At 40.9% G+C, this 16,871-nt stretch overlaps 1 protein-coding gene across 3 annotated transcripts; it reads right to left on the reverse strand.

The window, feature by feature from the left end:
• Window positions 1-959: 959 nt before the first annotated feature.
• Window positions 960-13,025, reverse strand: LOC116670932 (somatostatin receptor type 2). 3 transcript variants are annotated; one of them, XR_004327155.1, is made up of 6 exons: window positions 12,659-13,024; window positions 9,809-10,004; window positions 9,282-9,710; window positions 7,860-8,185; window positions 4,861-6,194; window positions 960-4,805 (listed from the first exon to the last, which is right to left on the reverse strand). XR_004327155.1 is itself a non-coding variant. In XM_032501657.1 (4 exons), exons 2-4 carry the CDS (start codon window positions 9,667-9,669, stop codon window positions 5,766-5,768), a joined length of 1,143 nt encoding a protein of 380 aa, XP_032357548.1. In that variant the 5' UTR covers window positions 9,670-10,004; window positions 12,659-13,025; the 3' UTR covers window positions 960-5,765. The 3 variants fall into 3 exon arrangements, 1 of the variants encoding a protein (XP_032357548.1); XR_004327156.1 differs by lacking the exon at window positions 9,809-10,004 and having other exon boundaries at window positions 12,659-13,025; XM_032501657.1 differs by having other exon boundaries at window positions 960-6,194; window positions 9,282-10,004; window positions 12,659-13,025.
• Window positions 13,026-16,871: the final 3,846 nt, after the last annotated feature.

The raw sequence follows: 16,871 nt of genomic DNA on the forward strand, positions 1-16,871 counted from the left end.
CTGCCACCACCACACTTAGACACCCCCAAGCACGACATTCATTACAGAGCACTTTACTTGTTTTCACCGTGGAACTGGCACAGCGTTCGTAGTCGTGAGTCATATGGAGGCGACTCAGGCGGGAGAGAGAATAAGAGGATATATATGAGGTGTTGTTTTACATAGTCTCACTCTGGGAAGGTATTGAATTTGAGCGTTACCTACTTCTACGTGTCAGAGGATGTCTAATTAATCTACATTTAGCCAAAAAAAACAGCATCTGAAATGTTGTCGCGTCATACGAGATGATTTAGATTTTCAGCTTCAACTTGATACAAAATGGCACGCCTGTCTTTCCTGGGGGGCCTTGTTAGCATTCATTTCGACATACTGTCTTTCACCCTTTGGTTTTTTTTTTTATTTGGGATGTTTGCTTTATATTTATTTTGTCTTCGTTTCTGTTTTATGGAAGCCCTGAAAGGCAAGGTGAAAAACTTAGGTTTTGGCCAAAAGTGCACAATTTCTTTTCACCTTGCCGTTCAGGGCTAATGTATAGTTTTGAATAACTATTAACAAGTGGTCTTCCCATCTTTATCCAGCCTGGAGCTATGTGAAATTTACTGTTCTGTGTTTTGGAGTTCACAGCCTCTCCCACATTGGATATGATCTGTATATAGCATTGTGTATTAGGTATGATGTTCACATATCAAGGAAAAACTAGCTCCTCCAAGGAATTCCTGTGGGAAAATACACAGTGGAAAAGATCTTTAAGTAGAAAAGGCGCAAACAAACCGGCTTGACCCCACATGAACTTGCATAGTTTCTTTCTCTACCTTCAAGTTTCATTTCCAGGAACTTTCTATGTTATAACTTACAGTAGCCAGTAGTAATCATACTGCATGCTGCAAAGTGAGTCCACACTAAAACAAACCCACACACAGGCTACATTGCACATCCACTCGCACACTAAAACACAGGTGGACCATGGGAGCAGAAACTGGCCTGCATTTTAATCGCAGAGACGAGTACATTGGCCTGTCCAATACAATCAATGATCACGTTATAGTCTATGCAACAATAAAGAGTCACAAATAAACATCTGCTTTCGACATTATATCACACAAAACACAAGCTATGTAAGCTGGGAAAATGTTACTAGAAATGATTTACAGTATGTTTTGGTTACTAACATGTCTGTATAGTACAAAGGCCTTTGGTTGTTTGGCTTTTGGGAAAAAACAGGTTACAATGTTGATTTGCTGTACATTGATGTTATCACATGATTTTATATCAAGTTCCAAGGCACATAGATAAAAGTAACTGCACAGAAAAGTACATATCCATGTCTGTACACTGTCAGCAACAAGCATGTAAATCACAACCAGCGGGGCTAAAATCTGGCTTTAATGTGCAATCTGTAGTGTTGAAAACCCACTTCCTTCAACCAAAAGAATGTCTCATTAGTTGCTGCTGATCGTAACTTAAAACTCTACAAAGATGTTGCTAAAGCTGAACCCAAACTCAGGTACATATCTGTAACTTTTTTTCTGAGACTGTATCTGGCAAAAACAACAGTGGCCAGCCAGTAAGTGTGCAAATCTGGTTTTGCTTAGTGAGGGAACACAGAAAGTGGGATACACAACCCTCCCCATGCAAGAACAAGCAGAGGATACCACAAAACACATGGAGTTAATATTGAACGGTGCATCCTCATCCTGGAGTGCATGTTCTAGCCCTTCGCAAATAAGTTGTGTTTCCAAAAGAAGAAACAGAGCGCAAGAAGGCAGAGGTTTCCCATTCCTCCGCTTCTTTCTCATCTCATCTGTACACTATACAGTGGCAGGAACCAGAGAAATCTGGACAAATGCCAGTTTGACATTTGGCACTGAATTGTGCCCATTGAACAAAGAGTCATGTCAACCCAAACCAAAAATTACAATGAAAGCAGTGACTACAGACAGCGTCCCATTGCCTAAACTGTCCTTTTAGCGCTACATTTACACTGGTTTTGGCACAAACCATCTTATTAACTACTACATAACACCAGAATGGTGGGTTAAGTACATCAACTCCATTAAGTATGCCCAAATAGACAGTGACATGGTGCGTTTTCTCCGGTCTGGTTCAGTTGAGTTTGGGTGGCTGTAAAGTGTGCTCATGTAATTCTTCCCCAGCAATGAGCATGAACGAAAGAGGGAGATGAATGGATAGGACAGAAACAAAAGTAATTTACTGTGGATGATGAGAGAGAGAATAGTTCTTAAACCTCAGGCTTGAATGCGCTAAATACCTTGACTGTAAGAGGTGAGATTGTAAAATGGGTTTCTCAGTGGGACACCCACGTCTCGGAGAGTATTCACAGAAAGGAAATCAAGACACAGAAACATATATAGCATGTTTCAGTTTCAATCACAGGTTTTTGACATGTGATGATCAAATTTAGAGCTGCAAAGATTAATCAAATTTAATAGCTGAGCTGTCAACTATTAAATGAATCTGCAACAATTTTGATAACCAGTTCATCGATTGGAGAGACATTTGAGGGCTTTGGACATCACTGATTGACATTTTTTACCATTTTCTGACATTTTATAGACCAAACAAGTAATCAATTAATCAAAAAAATATTCGCCAGATGAATCGTTAGTAGCAGCCCTAATCAAATTGAAGTCCTGGTTGTGGGTTTTATTTATAAAGCCTTTGGATGTGTCCCATTATTGGACATAGATATGCAAAATTGGTAATCTAATGCATTACTCAGTCAGGGACGTGACGCACTTATGTCTGGGTTACACATTGTGAACAACATGAATGGAAAGAGTTCCTTGTGTCTTACAGTATATTTCTTATGGAATTGTTCCTACACTTGTCTCTGAGAGTGTGTTCCTATTTCGACTTGTGCGTTAATACACGACTGACCCCGCTACAGCGGTGATGGCAGAAACACATTGCCATGACAAATTATTTTCTGCGGTAACCACCCGGGACAAGCCTTGCCTAGCCCTCATCTCTTTTGATTGCACTGATGGATGGCTTCTACGTTGACTGATACACCACACTGACACCGCAGCATATGGCGGATGACCTTCTTACCACAGAGACTTTGACAAATCTCCTGGCAACTAGGTGTGGCTCCATCATGGAGGTCCGTAGGATAAAAGGGACTGATAGCTAAAACGGAAATAGATGTCCGCTCTGGATGTGGGCTAATTCATTTAGCATGAAGGGAGTGATAAGGTTTCCAAATCCAGGTTATTGTGACATTTGACTCTTGCTCTACTGTGGCTCAGTGGACTCAGACCATTTAACTAGGCAAACCGCTATTGTTTTATCTAGCTGATCAACTAGATAGTTAATTCATAATACCTGATGATGATGTTAATTTGTGGAAGTTGAAGTTAAAAAATGTAAGAACCATATATCTTCACTGGAGCTGTTTCGTTTTTGGACAATATGTACATTTCAATTCTAAACGGCTAATAGTCTAAAGTCATGCTAGCAGCTCTGTGGTTGTACTTGAGTGCAATGCTAACATCAGCATGCTAACATGCTCACAATGCCAACACAAACATACAGATATTTCATAAGATATAATATTTACGGTATGCATCTTTGATCAACGAATACCTGATTTGTTCTATGCAGGTAAATGATTAAGGTTAGGCGTTGATCGAATGATTAGGGTCGTGATAGACGTGATAGGTCAGGAAATAGGTCCTGAACAAGTTGGGTTTCTGGTACTGATCAGGTGGCATATTAGCATGCTAACATATTAGCAATTAGCAGTAAGCAAAGTACAGATAACGGTGACGGGAATTGCATTAGTTTTGCAGGTATTTGGTCTTAAAGTGCTGGGAAAATTTTAAAAAAGACCTAATGTTGGTGCTACATGTAAGTTAAGGCATCACCAAAGTTATAAAGGGTCATCCTCTGGGGACAATGAATGTCTATACCATAGACTGGATGGGAGACTTCCTCCCACTATACAAAAGTTAAGCCAAAATATCCCAGATATGGGTGCTGCCATCTTGTAATTTTGGAGCCAGAGTCTGCGCTGCAGTAATTGGGCGGTCCCGCCCATACACCCACCCACCCAACCAATTGTGAGTCCAAGTCAGCTGTCAATTAGGATTTTTACCCCGTTTTCGTAGCACTCACAAAAAAAAAGAAAAACTTGAAAATGAGCATGCTAAGAATTACCTAAAATGACATCTTTGAGAAAAATGTATGTGCAGTTTTGGCCCATTTCCCATCCACTAACATGGAGGGGGGGGGGGGGGATTTATGACCTAAACTGCAGCCAGCCCCCAGGGGGCGATTGAGTCGTTTTGGCCCTACTTATACAGTCTACGCATCCGTGGTCCATACCAAATATGCTGTCTGGTATCTCTGTCCATCCAAAAGTTGTTTTGATATTTCAATATTGATCAAAGTGGTGAAATGTCAGCCTAGCATTGCCTCACCCCAAGCATGGCAAGAAAATAAATAATAATGCATGGGAACCTCCATGATGTTCCATTGATTGATTGATTGATTATTCTATTAATCAATCTGGCATTCTGACAGTTGTGTGCCCCTCAAGAAGCCACTAATTATGAAGAGTGATAAAATGGAGTTGTATGCACTTTTATCTATAGCTGCTGCCTGCTTATTGTTTTTTTTTTATTGGTCATCTGGTGTAGCTAATGCCACTGAGAGATGTGGGATGCATTGAGTCAAGTTACTTTGACAGGTTAATGGTAAGCTTTTTGTGGTATGTGGTATACAATTATTTTGTGTCTGAATTTATTATAGAGGTGTTTCAAATTCTGTTTCTTTTAATGACTCTCACACACACACACACACACACACACACACACACACACACACACACACACACACCACACACGCCTTGCTCTCTTCCTGTCAGCTGTATCCAAATCTCAAGCTTTCCCTTTACGGTACATGTGTTGTGTTCTCAGTAGATACTAATCATACACAAGCTTTAGTCCTTTCTAATTCCTACTCTCTGTATCTCTTTTCCCTGTCTCTTTCTCTCTTTGACTACAATACATATGTCACATGTCACTCATCTTACATTGTCAAAACACAGCACTTCACAAGTAGTTATGTATGTATATGCCTTGGTGATCACAGAAGACCAAGATAATCAGCTGCTATGTATAAAACATTACCATGAATCTTTTCCCCTTTGGCTCAAGATTAGTGATTTTTTTTTTTTTTTTTTTTTAAAGACTCTATAGATTACTGTGCTGGCTGTTTCCATCTGAAATTTTTGACGGCCTTCTTCATCATTTCCACGTTCAAAGAAATCAATGCCAACCCTTCATAGCTCTCAAAACGAGAGCCTGGATGATGATCAATCCCGTCTAGCTCTCTCTCTGAACATGGGTGAACAGTATTTCTCCTGTACCCACAGTCCCTTCTCCGATCCATTGATCTTGGTTCAGTCTCCATGACGTCTGACAACTCAATAGAACCCATGGCAAGTATTAATAGCACTCCTATTTATGTTTAACATCACTTGTCTCTGCTGTGTTTAAAATCACTTCAGCCAGTCCTTTTCGACTCACAGAGATTTCAACCAAAATATTAAGAGTTTTGTGCTGGAGTCAGTGTACTTTCCCTTAAGAAATTGTTTATTTTTCACCTAGACTTTGTCCATGTGTTGATGTCCATGAGCAGCAGTTATTATATCATCGTCCAACCCTTGCACCTTTGAACAGGGGTCACTATACTGGCAGCTCGTCTGTGTCTCTGGGCTCCTTGGATGTGACTGCCGCTGCTCAGATGCTGGTTTGCAGCTCTCCATTCAGCAGGGCAGCATTGTGAGTCTCCAGGTTGGCGTTGATTACAGCATCGTTAACCATCCTGCTCCTGTCTGCCCTGCTGTCGCTGCGCTCTATCTCGTCCAGGCCTGCCACCTTTTTCAGGCATAGGACGTTCTGAAAGCTCTTCTTAAAGTTGTCCGACAGGAAAGCGTACAGAATGGGGTTGGCGCAGCTGTTGGCGTAGCCCAGCACCACGACAAAGTCGAAGGTGCTCTTCACGGCAGAGGTGGGGTTGATAAAGCTGGTGACGGAGGTGACGTTGAATATGTAGAAAGGCAGCCAACAGAGGACAAACACCGCCACCACTATGGACACCATCCGTGTTACCTTACGCTCAGAACGCTTGCGCTTGCTGGAACCCACCCGCATGCCAGACGACTTTACCTGGCAAAGGAATGGACTGTCAATCTCAAAGTATAAAAGCACAGTGTTAACACTATGAGCCATAGAAAATATCTTAAAGTTAAATGTTGACATTTTGGCATATACACTTTTTTTTGACAAAAATGAGATGAGAAGATTGACACAAGTCGAATATCTTTCTGTTAAATATGACGCTACAACCAGGAGACCGCTTTCGTAGCTTAGCCTAAAGAGCTAGCGGCTCTGTTGAAAGCTTAATAAACAATATGTTCCCAAACTAAAGTGCAAAATCATCAAGTTGGGGTTTTACGTAAAGTTATATTGGAAATTTCATGGCCGGGCACAGTGACCTTAGCAAACAATATACAACGGGCTAATTTTGGTGAGCTTCAGAGGTGCTTTTGCTAAAAGGAGCTAACCCTCTTCTAGCTTTAGCTTCAAATTTAATAGTTATATGAGTCGTTTTCTTATCTAACCCATGGCAAGAAAGCAAATTAGTGTGTTAACCAAAATGTCAAACTATTCCCATTAAGAACCTAGGAAACAGATTATAAAAAAATCACCTCTCAGCATTTTCAGGGCTGGATTGTTACACTTGTAACCAACCAAAGTGCTAGCTAGCTCATAGCCCTGTTCCTGGACCAAGCCAATGGCTATCAGAGGGAACTAAAACATTTTAGTCACTCAGATATTCATAAACATTTGCAAAATGGAGGCGTTTTAAAACCCCAAACTCCCCAGGTGGTAGACATGTTTTATTTTCAATAAAGTCCATACCAACCATGTAACTTCATGAGCTAACTGGCTGATATACTATTGATTAAAACTGTCTAATGTTTTAGGCCTTTCGGTCGGACTATGGAAAAACTATGGACCCAATTTGAATCAAATTTGTTGGAAAGGTGTAGCATTGGCCAAGGATACACATACACAAATTATTATTTTTTTTTACTTATTTGCAAGATATGGTGTTTTGTTGTGATGTGTTGTCAGAATAATCGGAAAAATGACTTCCCGACTGGGAAAATTCACACTGAATTAACATTGTGTGATAAGTAATGTGTTTGTGGATGTCTGTTCTCTCCGAGTAGCCTTCTAGTTTATTGCTCCGGTAATCACAATCTGTCAAAGCAAATCATGTTTTTGTCGATTGAAACCAACCTGACAAACTTCTTTTACCGTATGAGTCTCTATGAAATGACCTACCATCTGGTGTATTTCATTAGGATTCCCATTACAATGTTAACAAATTCCTGTAAAATTAAAATGTTGAATTCACCAGCTAGCCTGGAAAGCCTTCCAGTTATAGCTAGTTAGCTTGTGTCCTATACTGTAAAATTTAATATTGACATATCGCCATTAATCGTGATGTGGATTTTCATATGTAACATATATTATATTAGCCTAAGCAAAAATGTCTTAGTTAACTGTGCTGCCAAAAATGTCCATCATTTCAAAGTTGTCAACTACATTCTTCTGCAACAGGGACATTTTAAAATGAGCCATTTATCGGAATCTGAATTAAACATGACTCAAATGGCCAAAAAATCGTCCACTATGTTGGTGACGGTTGGATGTGTGAAACATTCTAGTACTGTAGCCAGAAATAATCACGTTATTGAACTGAATGAATAAAATTAAAATGATCTTGCATTATATGTCCCACATGTGGAGGCGGGCTCTTACCTTGACTATGATGAGCAGGTAGCAGAGGCATATGACTGCCAGAGGCAGACAGAACCCAATGAAGAAAGTATAGATTATGAAGGCTGTGTAATAGACATCCTGGGGCTCTGGCCACTGGATCCCACATGTTGGCACCTTGTTAAGGCCACTAAAGATCAAAGTAGGTAGGATGACTAACAGGGACACACACCACACTGTTAGGTTAATAAGTTTGGCCACGCGGGGCTTCCGCCATTTCGTGGACTTAATAGGGTGGACCACAGCGAAGTACCGATCGATGCTCATCACCATCAGGCAGAAGATGCTCGTGAACTGATTGAGGGAGTCTGGGACAGGGTAGAGGGAAGAATAAAATAAAAATATGTATTAGTTATTGCTTATGCTTGTTTGTTTTTTCAAACAGGAGGTTTATAAAGTATGATAATGGCTTAAAGTGAGACAACTGGGCTGTCCAACACGGTTTGAATTGCGGATAAAGTCTATACAGCATCTACTGTATAATCTATACACTTAAAGCAATAGCTCAGCATTGAGGGAAGGACAATTGTTTGTTGTTTAAAGATGAAGCTACAACCCGGAGACAGTAAGCTTAGCTTAGCTTAGCTTAGTTTAGCTTGGCAGAACAATTAAATAAAATAAGAGCATTTTCCAAATTGTTAAACTATACCTTTTTATGACACTTAAATGTGTAATATTTTGAGCAATAGTCTTTAATAGAGCGCAACAGTGACCGCCCACTTTTGAACTGCTCTGGTTCCGGAAGTGACATTAACCGTTCAATTGCACTATTGATGTCATAGAATATGCTTACATAAAGAGTTTTAAGCCTGAAACCAAGCTAACATGCTACAAGATGAATTATTCCCATAAAACATTTGATATGGCAAAAAAGAACATTTTAAAAACAACAATACGACCATAGACTTCAGTGGTAGCAGGCTAGCAGCTCGCTATAGCCGTTCGGTAAACATTTCCATGGTAACAGTGAGCTCCACCAATCAGAGACGCAGCTGTTACACTTCAGTGTGTAGTGGGGTATTTCTCCAGGACATCGCAAATGAAAAAAATGGTTGATTTCATACAAACTTGTGGCATCTACAGGAGCATAAACCTTCGTTTCACAATCTCGTAGCTTGTGGTAAGTCTACCTTTGATGGTTCTTATTTACATTATGGCTAATAATCAAAATCCTTGTGGAGAAAATGAATTGGACTTTCACTTCCGGAACCACACTCTTGAGATCTATTTGCAACTGAAGTCCTAATACTTAAAAAAGTACAGATGTTTATTGAGTTTTCTTTCAATTGCAACCACAGCAGACAATGATTTCAGGATAATTGAGGAAACCAAAATGGTTTCTTTGCCCATTAAAACTGCTGCTGCTTTCTCAAGTGCACCATAAGCCTTCTGCTCTACACCTACCGACAGTCATGATCACCCTGCACAGCACCTCTCCAAAGGGCCAGTGCACCAGCGTCAGCTGCAGGGCGATGAACGGCAGGCTCATCATGCACAGAACATCAGCCACCGCCAGGTTCAGGATGTAGATGTTGGTCACCGTCTTCATTTTGGCATATCGCAAGATGACATATATGACCAGGGCGTTGCCGCACAGGCCCACGGCGCATACTATGAAGTAGATGAGGGTGATGACCACTGAGCTGGTCTTGTCCTGGTGAGGCTCCCTGGCCTTGGAGATGTTCAGGTCCAGGTCGGACTCATTCCCCTGCATGTAGCTGTCGTACAGGAGGGGCTCAGGGATGGAGATGTTGGGGACAGTCGGGAGAAAGGGCCACTGATCCAAGGCCATGATGGCTGAGAGGTTTTAGGGTGTCAAAGGGTTCCGCATTCCTAAAGATGGTAGGGAGAGATGTTAAAGGAGCTTGGAGAAGGTAGATATTATTGAGTTTGAGATTAGGATGTAACATGTCTAAAAGCATTGATATTACCATGCAAGACTGTTGAAAGCAGGGTAAAGGGTCTTCAAGTTCTAAAATAAGCCTGGGGTAATGGGAATTTGACCCTTTGGGGTCTAAGTGTTTGGGGCTCTGGGGATTGGGATGACTGGAGATTTTCATTAACGAGGAACCATCACATGTATCACATTGAAGCTGTAGAGAAACAAAAAAAACTAGCAAGATTGATCTATGGGGAGAGAGGAGAGAGAGAGAGAGAGAGAGAGAGCGAGAGGAACAGAATGAGAAACAGTTTCTTTTGACAAATAATAAAAAGTCTTTCAAAATCCATGGCAACAGTTGCAACGCTACTTAAATAACTGCTTACATGCCTTAACATGTAAAATATTCTCTATAGGGAATACTGCAGGTATGTCTTTCACATGTTTAGTTCTTATTATGCTCAATATTACGTAGGAGTGAAGAATCTACAGAATATTCACATTTAAGAAGCTGGAATCAGAGAAATTAGATTTTTACAGAAATCATTACTCAACCCATTCATTTAGCGATTCATTAAATAGTTGATAACTAATCGATTTATCTTTGCAGCTGTAGTCATGACAATGATTTGCACAGTTGTGCAGTGAAGAGTCCAGTTTATTAAAATTTCTCAAAAATGGGCAGGCGTGTGTGACTACAAAATCACGACCTTTACTTTAGAGCCATACTCGTGCCAATGTCAAAATTTCAGCTGGATCTCGTCTGGTCTTAGTCTTTTCTCACTTTCTAACACAGTCCAGACCCTAATGCTGTGTGTGTGTGTGTCTGTCTGTCTGTCTGTGTGTGTGTGCCTCCCCCACATATGCATACATGCAAAATGGTCCGCCTGAGCGAGAGCACGTCAAGGGCACCGCGCTGCAGAAGACAAATGTTTATTCAATTGATCTCGGGGACAAACAGCTCTGGATCTGTGGCAAGATCACGCACTCTTTCCTGGCGGTGTCATCAGGGACATATTCTCCATTTCTTTGCTTTTTTTTTTTATAATTAACCTTAAAAAAGCCCACATGTGGTTGGCACAAGTGGGCCCGCTTTAGACAATCCGCTTTGTGCTACACCGCTGGGCTATTGTGGGATAATTGTTGGTGACAATTACTGTCTATGTGTGGTGAATGTGTGTGTGCATGCAATACTGAGGATGTGTCTATTATAAAAAATCTACAAAAGGTTTTTCCATAATAAATAAGTATATATATTATAATATGTTAAAAACTGACCACAAATGCTCGTTACAGTCAAAAGAGATGTATTTTAGGTTTGTCAACCAATTCCAGCAATATAGATAACTAAATCTAGCCAATAGGAATCCTTTGGTGGCCATTCACCTCTGAAACAGTGGTCTGTCTAGTTCCAAATGGGTGCACACATTAACCCTCAGTTTGTTGAGGGAGCTGCTAACCACTCTGCTTATTATTAAGCTTCATAACAGAATTGTTGAGGCCAAACTGATCTACAAGCTATCTTACGGTAGAAGCTTTCCTTTTTGTAAGAGCAGTTATATGCGTCACCCTGCGTTCTCATAACTGAAAAGGAATTGTATTGGACGCAAATGAAGTCAAATTTTCAAATTAGAATCCTTACGATTTGAATGCTGGTTGATGTGACTGGTACTGTTGGAGGAACTACAATATAGTGTAATTACACCTCTCTCTGACCATAGCTCTCATTAAAAATGGGATTTGATTTCATCACAATTGTATTACTTTAAGTGCAAAAGTCTAAATCCTCAAAAAGAATCTCTGTTGGCCCTGGCAAACAGATTTCGGCGGAGCTCCATTATACACATGAAGTATGTGCTTATGTGCATGTGATAGTTGAGCGTGTGAGAGATATACAGGGTAAAGTGCACAGAAAAGCAACCCGCACTTAATATGCATCCACTGATGAAAGGGTTCACAATGTTATTTGCTGGCAGGAAGCAGGGTAATTACTGTGTAAGTGTTGGTGTCATTTGGTTACATCTTGGAGTTTAATTATCAGGCAGGGTAATTGTGTCATGTTATTAAGAGTAAAGGGTGATTATCATTATCATTATTGATTAGTCTATTAAAACTATTGCAATGGAAAAGTCTAATAGGCTCCCAGAGAGTCGGAGAAACATCAACTGCAGTATGGATTCTTTAACATCTGTATGACTGTATAGATGCCGCCCACAAAGAGCCTTGGTCTGTCCAAGGTTTCTGCTTAAAAGGAAGTTTTCCTCACTAAATGCTTGCTCATAGAGTGTGGTCTAGACCTACTCTGTGTGGAAAGTGTCTTGAGATAACTCTTGTTATGGTACTATAAATGAAATAGTATTGAATTGAATTGAGTGTCATCTTGTCCAGCTCACTTCCATTCATTCAAGTTGAAACTCTCCTCAAATAGTGAGCAGGTGGATTTTTCTTCCTTCACATGGACACTTTGACATGAAATGGCTGACGAAGCCATAACACCATTTGGCCTTTCTTATTGAAAGACAAACCCCCTTATTGTCCCTGACATATTTCCAAAACAACTCCCCCTGTCAACTCGCACAATTCTGCTTGTTTCTCCTCTGTGGTTGCACCTGTTCCAGTTATGTCTGCTGTGCTGGTATCTACCCAGAACTAGACATTAGAGTGCGCATAAAGCTCATGTGATTGGTTTGAGTTCATTTGGGTGATTTTTATATGGGTGCCATATACAAAATTAAGTGTGTAGGTACTTCATGGCAAAAAAACAACAACTTTCAATCAACAAAAAGCTAAAAAGGATTGCATTGTGCGCAAACACAAGCCAAAGTCCGCTCCGTAATGCCTCTATGAGGACATATTTGATGATAACACATTCATACCAAATAATGTCAACAGCATCACTTACTTTTAGTTTGAAAATTGAGCACTCCCTCTTAATATTTAAGCCCATCGCGTCAAGGTGTCCTTCAGCTGAGGATAAGGTGTCCAGCCGCTCCGAAGCTGCATCCCGCCAGCCTCTCCATCCACCTGCTCCCCGAGTATTACGCACGGCGTTGGCGTTCAGCCGCCCACTCGCCACCTTCGCCGGAGCTGCTGGTTGTAGGCTACTGCGTCGTTTGTGTAAATTTTACCTCCAAGAAATCTTCCGCGTTTGTAAAACGGAACTTTGGTAAACACAGTTTTAACAAAAAAAAAAAGCCGTTATGCGCGCACAGTGCGCAGCGACCAACGAGAACGACAGCCTTGGCACGACGAGTCAGTCAGCGCGGCAGGACTCACGACTGCACCAGGGAGAGAGAGAGAGAGAGAGAGAGAGAGAGAGAGAGAGAGAGAGAGAGAGAGAGAGAGAGAGGGAGAGAGGGAAAGCAACCGTCTAAGCGACAGATCAGTAGAAACGTCGCGCGCGTCACCGTGTGTGCGTCGGTGCCGGGTCATTGCTAATTCGGAGTCATGCATACATGGCTGTTTTTCTGAAGCCTTGTACCTGAACATTATGTCGCTGCATCACACTGTTTAAATGTCTAAAAGCAAGTTAAAAGTGCAATATAGTACATACCTGTACTTTTACAGCCTCTCTGTAAAGACAACTATGTTCATGGCAATTCCAGGTACAGCTAATAAAAACAAAAATGCTGGATGGTTGCAGAACACATGAATGCAGAGACGTACAAAATGTGAAGCTGCCTTGCAGAAAGATGCCCCTGAAAATCAGCTTTACAATCCAGTGATTTCAAGTGTTATCCAGGCCTTCATGCTCACAGTCAGTGGTGCATTCTTGTCAGACAGTGATGACACTCGGATCTGAAGGATGGAGCCATCAACAGCCCCCTTTTCTCCGTCTTTATAGAGGAGGAGGAATAAAGCAAGTGCAGATGGCGTGTATCTTCCACGACCTCTCCATGAGAAAATGTCCCGCCACTTCTCTTTACATAGCAACACAAAAGTGCTGCTATTATTGTAACCAGTTGTTGCCCTATTAAAGATTAATAGGTCTATTTACATCTAAACTTATTGGAAGGACAGAAGCTGCACGGGGGCAAGAGTAGTTATTTTTGTGGAGAAATCCCCTCTCCATGTAGACCAGAGGACAGTCAGGAGAGTTCAGGTGTGTGTGTGTGTGTGTGCTGGGGTCTGAGGTCACCAAGTTGTTTTGGGTGAGATCATAGTGTGTACCAATGAGGACCACATCTGACCTGCAGGCGGTTTGGATTTAAATGATCAGTAAGGCCAAAGCGGTAAAAGGGATAATTTAGCAATTTTCAACCTGCTCTGTGTCATGGCAGTGTGGGGAGACGGACCTGCAGGAGCTACACAGAAGCTACACGCCACCTCCACCAGCAAAATCCACCAGCAACATCTACGAGGTGATGCATTTTGCTTCTGGGATTATTTGGATTTGGAAGTCCAACACAGTTTGCTTGCATATACTACCCACACTGCAACAGAGATGGTAAAAGTACTTACTTCCCGTACTCAAGTAGATGTACAGATACTAGTTTTAAAAACACTCTGGTATAAGTAGAAGTACTGATTTAACTTACTCAAGTAAAAGTAACAAAACCCTCATGTTGTCCTCGGGTCAAATTGACCCGTTTTCCTATGTCAATGTTCTTTTTAATTCCCCAAAATAAGATGATTGATTCCACACAACGCTCTTTGGCAAGTACAAATCTCTACTTTCATACATTTTGGGGCGTCTTATTCAATTTTATAGCCTTTAATGTCTTCGCCTTGTCTTCTGAGTCTCTAGGATCTCTGTTTTCTTCATTCTCAGTCCTCTCGCCGTCCATACTACTATGTGCTAACGTTAGCGCCATCAAGCTGCAATGATTTGCCGCAAATGACTAATCTTAATAGTGGTGCGTCAAGTGCAACGTAGATTCCATCACAATTAAATTAAATTCAGTATTGATGATGCAAAATTATACGGTAACTTCAGTGAAATTATTTGAAACTAAAGTAACGAGCCAATTTTGTAAAATGTAATAAGTAGAAAGTACCAATATCTGTGTTAAAAATGTAAGAAGTAAAAGTAAAAAGTCGGAACAAAATAAACAGTAAAGTAGTCCTAAAGTCAAAATATCTGAAAAATCGACTTAAGTGCAAAAGTATTTGTACTTTGTTGCTTCCGCACTCAGCACTGCAATGACACAAAGCGGTTAAAAATCTTCAAATTATGCCTTTAAAAAAGCAACGTTAGCGTGACAACGATCTACAGTGGCTTGAGAAGGTTTACACACCCAGGCTAGAGTTGATTAAAAAGAAAAAGAAAAAAAACTCTTTTGGAAATTGATCTTAATGACCTAATTTAAAAAAAAATCAGGAAAATCCAACCTTTTAAGGACACCAGTTTTCTTTGTGAATGAATAATGTATCGTGAATAAATAAATGTTCTTCCTTAAAATACAGAGGGCATAAGTATTCACCCCCCATGTTAAATTCCCATAGAGGCAGGCAGATTTTTATTTTTAAAGGCCAGTTATTTCATGGATCAGAACACTATGCATCCTGATAAAGTTCCCTTGGCCTTTGGAATTAAACTACCCCCCCCCCCCCCCCCCCAATCATCACATACCTTCACCATACCTAGAGATTGGCATGGTGTAATTCCAGTTAGTTTAATAGCTGGTTTGATTTGCATTGAGAGATGATTTTATGGTAAGTTTACCATGCCAATCTCTGTGTATGGTGAAGGGTATGTGATGATGTGTGGGGGGGGGGGGAGGCAAGGGAACTTTATCAAGATGCCTGGTATCCTGATCCTTGAAATAACTGGCCTTTAAAAATAACCATCTGCCTGCTTCTATGGGAATTTCTTCTACTTTCACAAATTTGACCTTTCCTTTGCCCCCAAACAACCAAGGTGCTGACTGGGCAGACGTTAACTGTAAACTAGCTGTTTAGCTAGCTGTGTGTTGTGTTTAGCTCAGCCCTTTAACTGTACTCCATTTACCAGGAAGTCAGGGTCTCTGTTATTTCCCCTCAGTCTGTGTCCCTTTTTCCTGTTGTGTCCATGTGTTTATGAAGCAGACTCATAAAGCCTCAGGACAAGTGGAATTCTTTTGCTTAAGCTGAAACTTTTTTTTTTTTTTTACCATGCACCCTTTTACCACCCTTTGCAGATTTGCGTGTAATCACTCCTTTCCATTGACTTGGTATGCAATCGCACCGCTTCTAAGATGTTCCTTGTGATCAGTGATGGGTATTTTTGTAATGTTTGGGAAAATATTAACAGTTTGGCAAGAGCAGACATAGAAAAGTCAAAAGAAAAATGACTTCCTACATCCCCATCCCAATGGTGTCCAGCAAGAGTAGGATGAATAGGAATGGCGAGGTCTGGGTTTAGAGAAACAGATCTTATTTCTTTATAGAGTTTATCTCATATAAAGTCCTTTTGCAATTTCTAAAACTGCTTCACATCCCATATATGAAGTTTCTACATATGTTATCAGTAAAGCAGTACTAATTTCTTTGATATGTCCCTTTTTAAAATGGATAGTACTGCTCAATACCAGCGCCTACAGCATGTCCTGCTGAAAGAAAATTATAAAAGTGGAGTATAGTACATTTGGCCTTCAAAAAGCTGACACAGTATGATGAATCTCAAACTTTCTCTTTGCTTTTGGCTCCCCATAAACACACACATAGCCCTGAAGGTCATCAGTCAGCAACTCAATATCAATATGTCAATATCAAGCCTCGTTTCAGGGTGAAGGTCCATTTAAGACGAGGCTTGAAGTTCAAAAACTTTCTTTTTTAAGATTTTTTTGGGGGGTTTTAACCCTGTATTTCAGAGTGACAGTGGATTGAGGTGGGAGAGAGATGGGGGGATGACACGCACCAAAGGGTCGCAGGACGGATTCCAGCCCGGGTCACTTCAATGGCCTCAGCCTACATGGGGTGCACGTTCTTACTGGGTGAGCTAGAGGTCGCCCCCCAAAAAACTTCCTTGTATATTATATACTCTTTCCTTTCTCACTTCTCCTAGACCGTGGAATCCAGCTGTCTAATCTGTGGAGCCAAGTTCATGATTGTGTACATTGGGCTGTGACGTCTGTCAAATCCAGTTGCAGTGATCCAGGACAGACACTGACAGAGGACTGCAGCTGCCCATGTGC

The sequence above is a fragment of the Etheostoma spectabile genome, chromosome 21 (genome assembly GCF_008692095.1).
Source record: "Etheostoma spectabile isolate EspeVRDwgs_2016 chromosome 21, UIUC_Espe_1.0, whole genome shotgun sequence".
In the NCBI taxonomy this organism is placed as follows: domain Eukaryota; kingdom Metazoa; phylum Chordata; class Actinopteri; order Perciformes; family Percidae; genus Etheostoma; species Etheostoma spectabile.